The sequence below is a fragment of the Poecilia reticulata genome, chromosome 9 (assembly GCF_904066995.2).
Source record: "Poecilia reticulata chromosome 9, P_reticulata-male-v2, whole genome shotgun sequence".
Classification (NCBI taxonomy): domain Eukaryota; kingdom Metazoa; phylum Chordata; class Actinopteri; order Cyprinodontiformes; family Poeciliidae; genus Poecilia; species Poecilia reticulata.
The window spans coordinates 32281899-32296187 of record NC_088838.1 but is presented as its reverse complement, the minus strand read 5'-3'; the positions used below and the strand labels follow the sequence as shown (position 1 = coordinate 32296187).

The 14289-nt window shown below is 37.7% G+C and overlaps 1 protein-coding gene across 1 annotated transcript in view; it reads left to right on the top strand.

Annotated features, from left to right (window-relative positions):
• The window catches only part of mapk1 (mitogen-activated protein kinase 1), a 34358-nt gene that overhangs the window by 7043 nt on the left and 13026 nt on the right, over window positions 1-14289 (top strand). Inside the window, exon 2 of the mRNA XM_008419352.3 lies at window positions 14056-14238. Coding sequence (XP_008417574.1) covers window positions 14056-14238 — 183 coding nt within the window. The remainder of the gene's footprint in view (window positions 1-14055; window positions 14239-14289) is intronic.

Sequence of the window (14289 nt, the reverse complement as noted above, 5' to 3'; positions counted from 1 at the left end):
GTTGCTGGACCTTGTTTTGTGTTTATATTTTGCTTGACTAGCTGTGTTGATGAAAATTACATGATTTGGTCAGGTTATGCATTTTGGGCTGCAACTAATAATTTAATTGTCGATTAATCTTATTAAAATTTAGCACATTCTGCAGATTTTTCATGAACTACTTACACCTTTTTATATGTTAGAAATGCATTAAAAGATTCAAATAAACAAAAAAAAGTTTTTAAATGAGCATTTTAGTCTCTAAAAAGGAACAACAAAAGATTCCTTTAGCGTTGGAGATTTGTTTTACAGATTTTAACCAGGTATAGCTAAAACTGTGACATTTGAGAAGTTCTGGGTAGAACAATGTTTCTATATTGAATGATAAATGTAAATACAGTTTAATACATGTTTGGCTTAATTACTGCCAACTGTGGCCTTTTTTGAGTCTTTATTCTCTAGTTAACAATTGATTGATTACTAAATTAGTTTATCTCAATAATTGATTCAACACAGTTAATCCGATAAATTGTTTCAGCCCCAGTTTTTAATAAAGGAATGTGAAGAAACGAATCTCGGTCTTGAGTCTTTTACATGGGAGTCGGGATATTTTGGCTAACTCTTCCTTGCTGAATTTTTGTAACTTGGCCTCATTGAATGATTTGGATCATAACTTGATTGTGGTTGTACCTCTTTATTTTTGTGTGTGCTTCCGATAATTTTCCTGCTGAGTAATGTTTGGGTTCATTATAAAACTCCAGTTCGTTTAGTTAAAATCTGATTCGTTTGGGAAGGTGTGAATGCGTAATCAAACTCTGATTTGGCCCAAAAACAAGCTCTGGTTTGCCTACAAACTTCGGTTTCGGTTCAGTTGGTAGTGAACTTTGATATGGTTTGAATGCGAACGCCAAGCGGGCCAGATGCTGCTCCAAAAGCAGGAAGTGGACTATTGTGCAGGACATTCTGGGAAAAAATGCAACTAAAACAAATGTGAATCTAGTACTAGCCGACAAATGTCTCATGGTCTTTTACCAAATACAAAATAGAAATCTTACAACCGCTCAAATCTGACGCTACTCCATTTTTGTTTACATTTTGTGAAGAAGGAAGTTGCGCTCAGTAATGTTTCCTTCAGTAGTGGAGGCGAGGAGGGGATCAGGTTTTTTAATTAGTTTTGTTCATTTGACACAGTGAAAATGTAACCAATGTTCCAATTTTGGTCCTCAGTGTGACTACCAGACTATCAGGTGTGAAAACAGCCTCAGTGGCTGAAGGTTTTATGGGTTTTGTCTGAAACACTGTTGCTGTAGCAGGACGCACACCTTCCAAGAAGTTACATTCTTGTCTTGTAAATCCAGTAAATGTTTTTCCAGAAGGATTTGGGATCATCAGAATGTAAGGTGGACCGCTCTCTTTCTTACTGATAACATTTGAAACGACAACCGTGTTTCCATCAACCTTTTTAGTTTTTTACGAGCATTTTGAATTATCGCATTAGCAAAGGTTGATGGAAACTGCAAAAATTCAAAATGGTTATTAATTTTACTAAAGCTGTGAAGCCAAGTTATGCCAAATCTGTCCTTTTTAGTATTAAGGGCAGAGCGTCCATTTGGTCCAGATGACGGAGGAAAACAGAGTATTAAAAAGCAATTTCTAGATTAGATGGATAAGCGAGAGAGAAATCAGCTTTATGAAAGGAATCAGGCCCTTTTCTGCTGGAGAATAGCATTTTGTCTGCACACGTCCCTAAACCTATCATACGCTGAGATGCTGTCTGCCGTTGTCGTGACAACCTGCGTCCGGTTCTGCAGCTTTTATTTTCTCTGATACGTGGAGACAATAAATGTAATATTGAGTGATGGGTGCTAACGTGATGCTTGTTAGAAGGCTTGTTTAGTGTTCCTGAAAAGACTGCAGCTTTCTTCTTCTTTAGCAAACAAAGACGAGGAGTAGCCAATCCAGCTGCTGAAAAAAATTAGAACATTATTTCTGTTTAGACAACAAGATTTTACATTAAAAAACCCTGTGTTTTGTCATTGAAATAAGGTTCAAAGTCCCATGAATGAATAGGACTTTAATATTTGCTGCATTCTGGGCCGATGTTCATTTTCTAGGTTTCCCCCCAGAAATCTGGCTAACCCCAGTGGTATTTGCCCCACCGTGTTTTTATAATTGGATAGGAAATTTTTTGAAATAATAAATCGACAACAATGAAAATACTGAAGTGGATTAAATAAAACTTCTTTCTGTTGTGCATGGATAATCAAATGCTATTATCTTTTTAAATGTCTAAGAATTACTGATTTGTTATAGATAAACCTAGCTCAACTCTTTGCTACCATTCTTAATAATGTATAAAAACATAACATTTAAGGTAAAGAAAAGACGCTTAGCCTGGTGGGGGAACAAGTAAAGCCTGGCGGCCCGTCAGGCTTATAATACCCTGGAGGAAACCCTGATATTCCATATAGTGATGATGTGATGAATAATTTTGTGATATATTGTGCAGCTCTACTTAATTAGCTAACAAGCAGCGGGTCAGTAGGTACAATAACACAACAATTAGTCAGCCGGTGTTTGGAATCGGCCATTTTTAAAAGGGTTGTAAGGGTTGATTGCTTCAGCATCAGGCTGATTTTTAGGATTCTTTATTTTTGTTTTTCTAACATATTGAAATCAGTCCAATAAACAAAGCTATGCCGTTAATAACAACCAATGTTTATTTCTGTCTCGTTGCTTTTTGTGTATGCGTTTCGGTAAAGGGCAGGAATTAGGCACGTAGTATTTAAATTTATTTATTTTTGGTCATGTGACGATGATAGTGATGCAACTCTGGATTTAGTGAAACGGTGTAGAAGATGAGATTATGTTTACACAGTGTTGAAAATGTATATAATGTTGGTTATTAGCCATAACAGCAGTTTTAAAATCGGATATCGATATCGGCTCAAACTTTCTAATCGGTGCATTTCTTATTTTTTGTGTGTTTGGTAATCGGCAGATAAAACGGTTCTGTTTTGCATTAGCTGAAGAAATGTTGCTTTTGTTGCTCTCTTAACTTGTCAACAAAGATGTTGAACTTTGATGCAGTTTTTGAAGTTCAATAAAGTTTTATGATTGTTCTGGGAACCGTTTTGGTTGTAAATGGTGATTTTTGTATTTCTATTGACTTAAAATTACTATTTAAGAACCAGCAGTCATTTAGTCATTTGTAAGAAAAATCTTATTGTACAATCTGACAACTATAAAGAATATATTTGCTCTCTTTTGTATATATACATCTGATTTTACTGTCAGGATCTCAGCAGGCCTATTTTGGTTTGATAGCCTCTTGCTAACAGCTGAGGATGCTCATGGTGAGGCTTTTCAGTGGCTGACGTTTCAGGTTGGCGATGCTCTGAGCCTCTTAACAAAAGCCGCAGTTCACACACACAATCGCAGGACGCCACATTACCGTCTGTGATGATATCCAGGATCCGCCGTAGCATGCTCTGCCTTTTCAACCCGCCCACGGGAACAGTTAGATCACTGGGGAGTGCTGCTCAAGTGGCCTGCGCTTATGGAAAGTTATACATCTAAAGCCGTCCTCTGGTTGTTTCTTTTGTTCGTGCCAGATTGGGTTCATTGCCTCTGTCATGGAGCCTTTTTGGTGGATACTTGTGAACAGCTTCTGATTTGTTGATGAACTAAAACCGCTGCTTCCTTTTACACAAATGTCAAAACCTGTCCTTCCTCAGAAGATGGATGCTTTTTATTTTTATTTTTAATTTGCATTTGTTTCTCAAGAAGTGCCACATTTTAGGCTTCATTCTTGGAGAACTTTGATCACTTTTTCACAAAAACAAGAGCATTGTGTTTGGGGGGGGGGAAAAGTCCTGTAACTTTATTGATACAAGAATCTGCCATCAAACAGCTGGATCCGGACATTAAATTAATGTGCATCAAAACCAATAGATCATCCATCTGCCGCAGTATTCACTGAACTCCAGTCCAGAACCGCACAGCATTCTGGGAGATGTAGGCAGAGGGAAAGACATTTAGCTCCTCAACAAGATTGGTGGAATCTGCTAACTCGCTCTGTGGTTACCTAGCAACTCACTGATTCTTTGGTTACCTAGCAACAACCTGAGTAACTTGCGGCAGCAACAGTTTCAGGTTTGGCCATTGTTCCTCGTAACTGCTTAAAAATAAAAAACATGGAGTAAAAACTGTGGATCAAACGGGAAAGGTCGCACCACCAGCTTGGCAGTATTTCAAATATTTAAAACAAAAAAACTAATGAATAAATATTGATGTCGACTGATATGAAACATTTGTATCATAAGTTTTTGTTTTTTCCCAGCCACATCATCCTGTCCTTCAAACTGGTCAGCAGGTTTCATAGACTTGGGAGTGTTGGGAAACACTAGACTTTTTTTTTATTTATTTATTTTTTTTACTGTGGAAGAGATTTAGCGGTTTACATCTATAAAAATGGGTTTGATGAAAACTTTCTCCCCCTTCAGCCTCTGCAGGTGATTAAAAGCAGAAGTAGATGCTTAATTTAACTTATTTTATTGACTTATTTGAATATAAACTTTGCACATCACTGGTTCAGCAAGTTAACTGGTTTTAAATGTTTAAACTTAGCTTGACATGTTTTTATTCCCTTCTTCCTCCAGAGAGACTCTGGGGAGCAAAAACATTAGATTGCTTCATTTTGATCACATTTTGGTTAATTTGCAGTAGGGATTGACTTTTATTAATTAGACAATCATATTAAAATCATAGAAACATTTTTGGCCCTTGTTAAAAGCAGAAATGAAAAAAAAGTGATTTTCAAGCCAATTTCACTGGGACAGGAACAACATGTTTGGAGGTGACAGATGATGATCTAAGACTTTGGACCTTATTGTATTTTTCTTAACCTTTTCTGCCTTTGTTTTTGTAAAAGACAAATATGCATTGGAGTGGGCATTTATGTTTATCATCTATTGTGAAAAATGTACGAATTTTCATCTGTAATCTCAATTAAAATTCAATTGACCATATTATCAGAGAAATTATTGCTAAATATTGAAAAAACATGATTAAATGCAGATACTGGGTGCAGTTTATTGATCTAAATTGCATTTATGTAACGCCCTGAAGAAGCGTATTTCAAACGGGAATGGTTTTTAACAGCAGTATTTGTTTGAGGTGCCGTTAATGCTGTTATGCAATTGCCAAAAAACACAGTAATTGTTTATCACCACAGTACCACAAAATATTGTGATAAAATTATAAGTCCAGCTATTTTTCACTGCTATTATGCAAAAATAAATTTGTAAAATTTGATAATCTGTTATAGAAAATATTGTTTTCCATATTTAATAGAGTGGCTGATATGCTGGCTGTGTTTTAAGGTTGATGTTGTTCCAGAAGACGGGCAGTTTGGCCCATCCTAAAGCAGAAAATGGTTACATTATAAAGTAACCTCAGTCATAAATATGTGAACACTTCTGCAGTTTGCAACGTAAAGCTGCCATCAGTTTGTTTACTTTTGTTTCATACATTCAATTGGGGGGAGAAATAATGTTTCTTATATTCTCTCCATGTTTTTATTTAACTTTAAGTATAAAGTTTTTTTGGTTTTTCGAGTCCAAATCCAGATTTTTTCCCATTTTTTGTTTTTGTTCTCCCTCTGATCTAGACCTGCCCTATTTTTTCATTTATTTTTTTTATTATTTTTGCCTCGGCGGATGCTCTGGTTCATTCTGCCATCTGATCTGTCCTCTCGAAATGCCACCGTGGCGCCCGTCTCCGTGGCAACCCTTCTGCCTCTGACATCAGTACCAGCACTCCGCAGCCAACGAGGGAGGGCGAGAGAACAAGAGCCTTGACACCGAAATCCTGTTGTGTGGTTCGGGAGGGGATGTAATTTGGGCGCTCGCAGCTGCCAGGACGAGTCGGCAGTTAAACGCAGCAGCCAATCAGGCGGCCGGCTGCTCTGATGCGGCCAAACTGTGCCGCACCGCGTCGCTGCTCTCAGGCGGACGGATTTTATAACGCTGGAGTTTTTAGCGCTAACGGTTCTAGAGCGCAATGCAAAGTGCTCCGCTCGCGCGTCGTCAAGGGGAACAAACGGAGGCTGTTTGGTGATGCAAAGTAAAAATTTGCACAAGTGGTCCGTCGACTTTGATCTTATCACTTGTGGCCTTGTTTTCTTTGCCAGTGTGTCGTTGCAGAAGCTGCAGTTTCCTTAAAATCTGCTTGTGTGTTCTCTCCTGACGACTTCCTCATTTGAGTCAACTTTAAGCACAGACGAGAGTCGTGCCAATGAAGTTGAACATCTTCCTACTTCTGCTGTTTAACAGTTTTATTTAAAGGCTTAAAGTAAAATAAGTAAAAACCTTTGCACATTTATACACCTTGGACTCCATCCTTTCACATGAGCAAGCCGTCTTATTACAGCATTCAGCTTCTATGCACCACAGATCTGGAACAAACTTCCAGAAAACTGCAAAACAGCAGAAACACTGAGTTCCTTTAAATCTAAACTAAATGTCCTTCTGTTTAGAGTTTCTTTTCAACCATAATAAGTGGAATATTGACTAATATAGTTGGTGTGTGTTGATGATGGCACTGGACTAAATGAAACGTAATGTTTGCTACTGGCTTCTCTGTTAACTGTATGATGTTTTTATGATGTAAAGCACTTTGAACTGCCTTGTTGCTGGAATGTGCTATAGAAATAAACTGGATCAATTTGTTCAGAAAGTAGACAGATATTGATTCTTTAGTGGTTATATTCGTCAACCATTTTCCCAGTGCAATTCTGGTAAAACGGTTTATTCCTTGGAACCGTTATGTCGACCAAAAACATTTTTCATTGCTTTTGGATTTGACTAACTGTTCTTACAAATCTTTTCTGGCTGACTCTGCTGAGCTTGTTTTTTTTTGTTGTTGAACAAATTAATTAATTTAATTTTACTCTAGTGATGGTTTTCTCCGTTGGATCTCCACTTTCAGTCTGATCAAGCTAACTTTTTACCCAGAGATTGATTAACTTTGTGGTTTGATCTGATATCCTACAGCTTCCTGTGTGGAATCAGTCGAACCGAAACCAGTTGAGATTGTTACAATAAGTCCAGGTTAATGAGTTCACAGAAAAACTGAAACAAGTAAATGTAGGAGTGATTAAAATCATCCAACGTTCACCTTTTTTCAAGAAACGCTTCACCAATTTCCCCCCCACTTTTTTCTTCTCGATAGACGGCGAACAGAAAACGTGGGTTGATGTTTTCTAAATCCAGATGGCGTCGGGTTTAGCAAAGTTTATCCTGACAATCTAGTTTTAAGTTTTGCTTCTTGTAGTAATTTTTCAACTTCCATCTGACGGCAGCAGAAAACTTTATGTATTCTGAACAAAGTAGATTAAAAAGCAGCACCAATCCTTGCATTTCTAAAGCAAACGGTGTTATCTCTTTATACATAAACACTGAGGATTTCCACAGACAAATATCACCATATCACCTCTTCTGCTTTTTTTTTTTCTCGCTGAATGTTTTAAATAGGGGAATTGTGCAGATATTCTGAAATTTCTAGTGTGGTTAATGATTATTACGGTCGTTTGGGTCTGTAAATACACACTCTGTCTGACCCTAATGTAAAAGTGGACTTTGACCTGGATCAGAACAAACCGCATCACAACGCAGCGATAACCGAGTCCGTGCACGGCGCGAGAAGGGAAAGTTTCTGCCTCAGTCACTTCCTCAAAAGTTTCCTCACAGCTGGGTCTTTCTCACCACAATGATTTGGTGATTTCTTTTTTTTTTTTTTGTATCGGGGATATTAAAGAGTGAGTCGTTTTAAAATGTAAGCTTTGCGGTGCTCATGTTTTACCAAGGTTTAAAAAGAATCCAACAATCCTCTGCTGCATGCAAATGTAGCAGGAGGAAAAACCTCAAATAGGACCATCAGATTTTGTTTTACACTCATCATGCTGTGTGTTTGTAAAAATCTGGATTCCTGTTTAATATTGGCAGAGGAATTAAAGCACTTATCTGTCTGAACGTTTACTACTACTCTTAAAACGTCTGGATTGTGCGTTTGCTCACACTTGACGCCAGTCAGGATGTTTTATCTGATTTTTCAGCCTCGGATCTGAACGTCAAGCCTGACTGTTCATATCGACGAGCTTCTCCCCTTCCTCTTTAACATCATCCTGGTTACGGTCCTGTTGCATAAAGCTGCTGCTGCGGCTGCAGAGAAAAAGCCTTGTGTTCTTGTTTCCGTGGAAACGCCTCCACATCCCCCCCTCCCCCCCACCCGGCGCTCCTCTCTTGCACACTGAGCATGCTCAGATGAAATTTGAAATTAACATGCAAAGGAAACAGGAACAGCATCCAGAGTATAATCTCCTTAAAATGTTTAAAATCCTTTTGTCTCTGTAAAGATCAAATGGGCGGAAATCTGCACAAAAATAAGTAGCTCTTTGTATTTTGGCTGCTTATAAAGGAGAACAGCGTGTCAATCATTCATGTTTGCATCCAGAAATTTTTAAAATAAGTATTAACTTTTATTTTACAGATCTGTGTAAATAGGAGAAAAAAGAAGCTGTGTAAATGGATTAAAAATGTCTTGGCTGGTTTATAGACCAGGAGACAATAAATAAGATGAATATAAATGAGGTCAACTTTCCTGCCAAGTTGTTCATCAAGACCTTCTTAGACTTTTACATTTTTTTATACCCAAATTTCTAGGAAACTTGTTCAAAAGATTAAAGGTGTTTTCATACCTGATAGTCCAGCGGATTCGGTTCAGTTTGGAACCAAAATTGAAACATTTGTTGCATTTTCAGCGGCTGCGGTTTGCGTTCACACAGCACTGCATAAAACTATCCAGGCTAATCAAAAAACCTGTTCCCCTCCTCGCCTGTGGGGGCGCTGCATTAAGAACTACTGAAGGAAACAACTTTAAAACCTCTGAAGAAGACGCCGAGTTCAACTTCCTCCTTCACAGAATGCAAAAAAAAAATGGAGTGGTATCAGATTTTAGCGGTTGTAGGATTTCTCTTTTTGTCTTTACTGAAAGACTACAAGCTATTTTTTCCGCTAGCGGTAGTTGCCGCATTTGTTTTGATTGCATTTACCCAGAATCCCCTGCACTGTAGCGAGAATTTTAGGCAGACGAACCAAACTTTCTGAGCAAACAAAGTGGAATTGGATTAAATTGGACTAAATTGGACCAAACGGGGCTGGCGTGAATCCAACATTAGTTTTTATCTGCACTGTAAACTAAACGAATAAAACCATCGGACAGTGGATTTATTTGAATCTGTCAGACAGCTGAGCATTAAGCTGTCCTTCATTTCATTTAAACCAAACCCACAGACTCCAGTTCTGGACTCCTCGGTTCTGTGAAGACGGTTCTGATAAGGCGGAGTGATCCAGAACCCCTTCGGTTTACTGGCGCCATCATAAAACACTCAACTCTTCGTACTTTCCACTTCCTCAAGAAGTTCCTCCTGGTTTACTGCTGAACAAACTGATAGTAAACTGATCTCACTCGTAATGTGTGTTATGAAACTAAAACGTTTGTTGCCAAATTAATCAACAAGTTTCATTTCTTTATTTCATAAAATGTTGTGTGTTGAACTGGGGTTGGTTTTGGTCATTTCTCTGTTGTGCATAATAAAGATGTTTGGATTATAGTGGCAGATCAGGAGTGGCACATCATACAAATTGACTTTATGCAGACTTTTTTAAAGTTGATCAATTAACAGTATTGATCAACTTACTACAGAAGTTAAAAATCTTCTGTAGTAGTTTGTGTTGCCGTGGAAATGAAGAAGCTTCTGACTGCAGATTGTTTTATGAATGGCACATCAATCATACTGCTTTAAAAAATAAATGTAATGCACTTCTTCAGGACAACAGTCAAACAAAGAATTGTGATTTATTACTAAACTGCACACAGCAACGGCATTTAATCTTATTTTCAAGTTTGATACATTTAATGAGAAAATAGTCAAATGTTTTTAATAAATCCCAACAGTGTAATCTGTTCGGGGGCATTTAAACATCATTGGAATTTATTGTGGAAACAAATATAATTATAAACGATAACACGATAAATGCCCGTATTTTGAACAACTGACTTATTAAAGCTTTGCAGCCCACTAAAGCACATCATAAAACATGCAGGTTGTTAATCTGCATAAGAACAAAGAACTGATTTCTAATGCATTTAATTTAATGACGGGAAAAAGTCCAGATTTTTCTGGTTTTAATGCAGATCGCCAACAAGTGCTTATAATGTATCCTTTAGTTAATTTTCTTGTAGGTTAAACATGCAAAGTAAAATTATGGGGTAACTGAGGAACAATACATTTGTAATCTAATTATTTAGCTTTTCTCAGTCATTTTTAAAGAAAGAAACTCAAAATATGCAACCAATCTCATTTAAATTATGCAGAAATAAATCTGCACCCGTCTTCTGCAGATATTGTGCTTGCATTGCGTTTTTAAAAAACACTGCTGGCTGCTAGTAAATGATGCCAGTCAGACTCCAGGTTTGAGCTGCAGCCTGTTACACACCACAGTATCTGCTGGAGTAGAACAGTAACATGGAAAACTATTTACTTTCCTCCCACGCAGCCATGCACACACACATTCCTCCGGAGCGAGTAGAAAGGAAGGTCACTCATATTTCCCCTCGCAGAAGGCTGGCACACTTGTGTTTACATTTTAGTCCTTACACCCCCGTCACTATAGCAACTCGTTTCTTATTTGGTCCCATTGTGTGGGTGTTCTCTCTGTTTTTTCTTCCTTTTTTTGCAGACATTAGCGTCGCTTGTAATGTGCCTGGCTTGGATGTAAACGGAGAGATTCTGGGATGTCGGGCGAAAACGGAAATATTGCAACACTTGTTCTGTCTGTTATCTTGAAGTGCAGCAGTGTTGCACAATTTCTCTTGGTTTACTGACTGCACCAAATGGCTGCGCCGCCGCGTTGGAGTCTGGATTCAGAAGGCATTTAAATTCGGAGGCGGTACCAGGAGGTCAGCAGTTTCAGCACTGAACGTGTCGAAGGAGCATTTTCTGCTCGCATGACGCAAAAAAAAAAAAAAACTATAATTATATGAAACTTATCAGCTAATAAAATGTGTGAAGATGCAGATTAATCTCAGGAAATTAAAACACAAAAAGTAACTTTGTTTCTGTAATTCAGTTTAAATGAACCCTGCATGGCGGCGGGGTCCAAACGTTTTGACACGAGGGCCAAAGTCGCTGAGTTGGAAGCACTTTGGGGCCACAAATATTTACATGTTTTACATTACTGAAGTGATATTTTTGTGTCTATTTTATCTACTCATTAACCAAAAAAAAAAAAGTCAATTAAAATCAACAGTAAGTCGACGTTTGTGGTTCTAGCTTCTCCAAATTAACACAATAGGTACAAAAATATATGTTTAACGTTTTTGCTAAGATTTTTTTAAGAAGTTATTATTCTGTGAAAGATAAAGAACTGGAAGACATTTAAAATGTCCAAAATAAATAAAACGGAAACAAGTAAAATGCATTATAAAGTCTCTGTAAGCAAAACTGTTCTTCAAAAAAAAAAAAGGAGCTAAATGAGACCAAAACACCAGACTGAAGATTTTTATCATCCAGGAAACGATTAATCATAGAAATGGACATTTTTGACCTCGTTTTAATTCATCATTCAATTAATTTATTTATTGCCTAAAGTTTGTTCTTTACAAAATTAAAGTTTATTGATCTTTGAGCTTGTGTTATTGTGCCATTACCATTATGTTACTTGAACTGGTTTCAAAACAATATTATCATTTATCGCAATAACTTCTGGGACAATTTATCGTAACAAGCCTGTGAGCTGCATGCCGTGCTGCACTGATGCAGTAAATCATTCAAACACCCGAATGAGGTGCTTTAGATACAAACTGCATGAAAATACTTCGGTACGCTGCTGCATTTTATTAAATAATATTTAGTTACAGAAAAACATTTGGAACTGAATTACTAATTTTTCAATGTTACTCTAACCCAGCTGTGCATTTCGACGTAAAGTACTGGGATTGTTGTACCTTGGCTTAAATCAGGGATGTCCAAAGTGTGGCTCGGGGGCCTTGTGTGGCCCTTGAAATGACTTTGTTCGGCCCCTAACCTCAAGACTCCAAAAATGTGGAAATTGATTTTCTTTTAATAGTAAAATATTCTGAAGCCTTTGTTTAAATTTCTGGTAAAGCAAATGTGTGAAAATTCAAAAGTAAGTTACTCTGAACAAGTTCAAGCCTGCAGGGATCAGATCAGTGAAATCTCCATTAGTTCCTGAATCAACGCACGTAAAATAGTGACTTGCTGTTTTTACATTAAGCTTGACTTGAAGTCATTTAAAAATACGAGCTGTACTCGTTTTGGGGAAGAAAAATCCTGTTGCTGCTGCTGCAGAGTTTTGCAACAGAAGGCAAAAAGCTTGCAGAGTAAGCAGAAAATCAAAGATCTCCCAGAGGATAGTGCCTGAACTCAACAAGGCCTGTAAAGAACACACACACACACACACACACACACACACACACACCTTTCCTCTCTTTTTTTATATAATTCAAACTTCTCTAGCTGTAACATTTAAAATCATTTTAAGCTATTTTATTTAGAGGGCAGGAAATTATGCTTTAAAAAAATCAAATGAATTGCTGTACTTGCATTTTTTTTTTCTTTGGGTCAATATTGTTAAGAACTAGTTATCAGCTCTTAACTAGCTTTTGTAAACTGCACATTGAAGCCTGACATTTCCTGTCCTATTTGGTTTTTAGTTTAAAAGCTTTCCAGCAGCAAACCACAGGAAGGAAGCGGCGCTCAGCGACTCACTGCTGCCTCTGCGCAAAACTCACATTCCTCCTGCCACTAGTCAGTCCTGAATATTTCATTACCCAATTTAGACCTCATTATTGATGGAGGAGATATTCTCTATGTAGGTCATCATGAAAACGGTAAAATCTAAATTTTTGTTTACATTACAAAAGCATAAACATATAGAAAAAAGTAATATATTTTTAAAAAACAGTCCTTAAAGTTTAGTTTTTTAGGTCTTATTATATATAGCAGCTATAACTGCTACTGGTGCATATTAAAAAAAAAAAGAAAGACTTGAAACGGGGGTGTTCAACCTGCGGCCCGGGGGCCATTTGCAGCCCTTGGATTAGTTTTGTGTGGCCCCTCACTGCAGTTCAAGAATGGCACAAATATTGCCATCCGGATGAGATTTTCCATGGAAAGTTTATATTTTGAAAATGTTGAGTTCAACACAAAAACCTTTAGACCCTTAGCATTTATTTTATTTTATTTTATTTTTTATTTCATAATCCAGGAAGTTTTTACTCAAAAACAAACTTTGGCACATCCAACCACTACATTTGGCTAATTACAGCGAAGGTTGTTGTAGAAGAAAATGTTTACTTTTGTTGCTTGGAATAAACTTAAAAGCTGAAAATAATAAACACAAAAGGGTAAATGACTGTAAATATTTAGGCAAATGTAAAATATTATGTTTATTGTTGTTCTGGTCAGTGGCGATCTATGTTTTCGCATCCACCTGAATAATGTGTAGTTATGCCACTGGTATGGAGCCCCTAAGGGGACATGGCGGAAAAAAAAAGGAAAGAAATCCCTACTTATTATCTCGAGATCCCGACTTTTTATCTCGAAAGTCGGGATCTCGAGATAATAACTCGGGATTTCTTTCCCTTTTTTTTTCTCCATGTCCCCTTAGGGGCTCCGTAGGTGCTGGCAAAAGAGAATTAAAATAAATTGGGGAGAAAAGAACATTTTGGCCCCTGAATACTTTCAGCTTGGAGATTTTTGACCCCCTTTGCAAAAAGTTAAAACTGACTTAAAATAAACGTTCAGCCTGGTGGAGCAAATAAAGCCTGGCGGCCCGCCAGGCTGATGATGTAGATGAGTTTAATGGGTCTTTGAGGGAGGAATAAAGATGCTGAACTTAACACGACTTGATGGATGAAATGTTTTTTTCTCTTTCATCTGATTTTTTAAAATCTAACCTTTGGCTTTTCTCTTTTTTTTCCCCCATCCAGCTCTGCTTATGACCGGGACAACAAGCTCCGCGTGGCCATCAAAAAGATCAGCCCGTTTGAGCACCAGACCTACTGCCAGCGCACCCTGAGGGAAATCAAAATCCTGCTGCGCTTCAAGCACGAGAACATCATCGGCATCAACGACATCATCCGGGCGCCGTCCATCGAGCAGATGAAGGACGTGTATCCTGGCGCCCGCTGTCAGCTTTACCATGCTAATCTCACCTTTTGAAG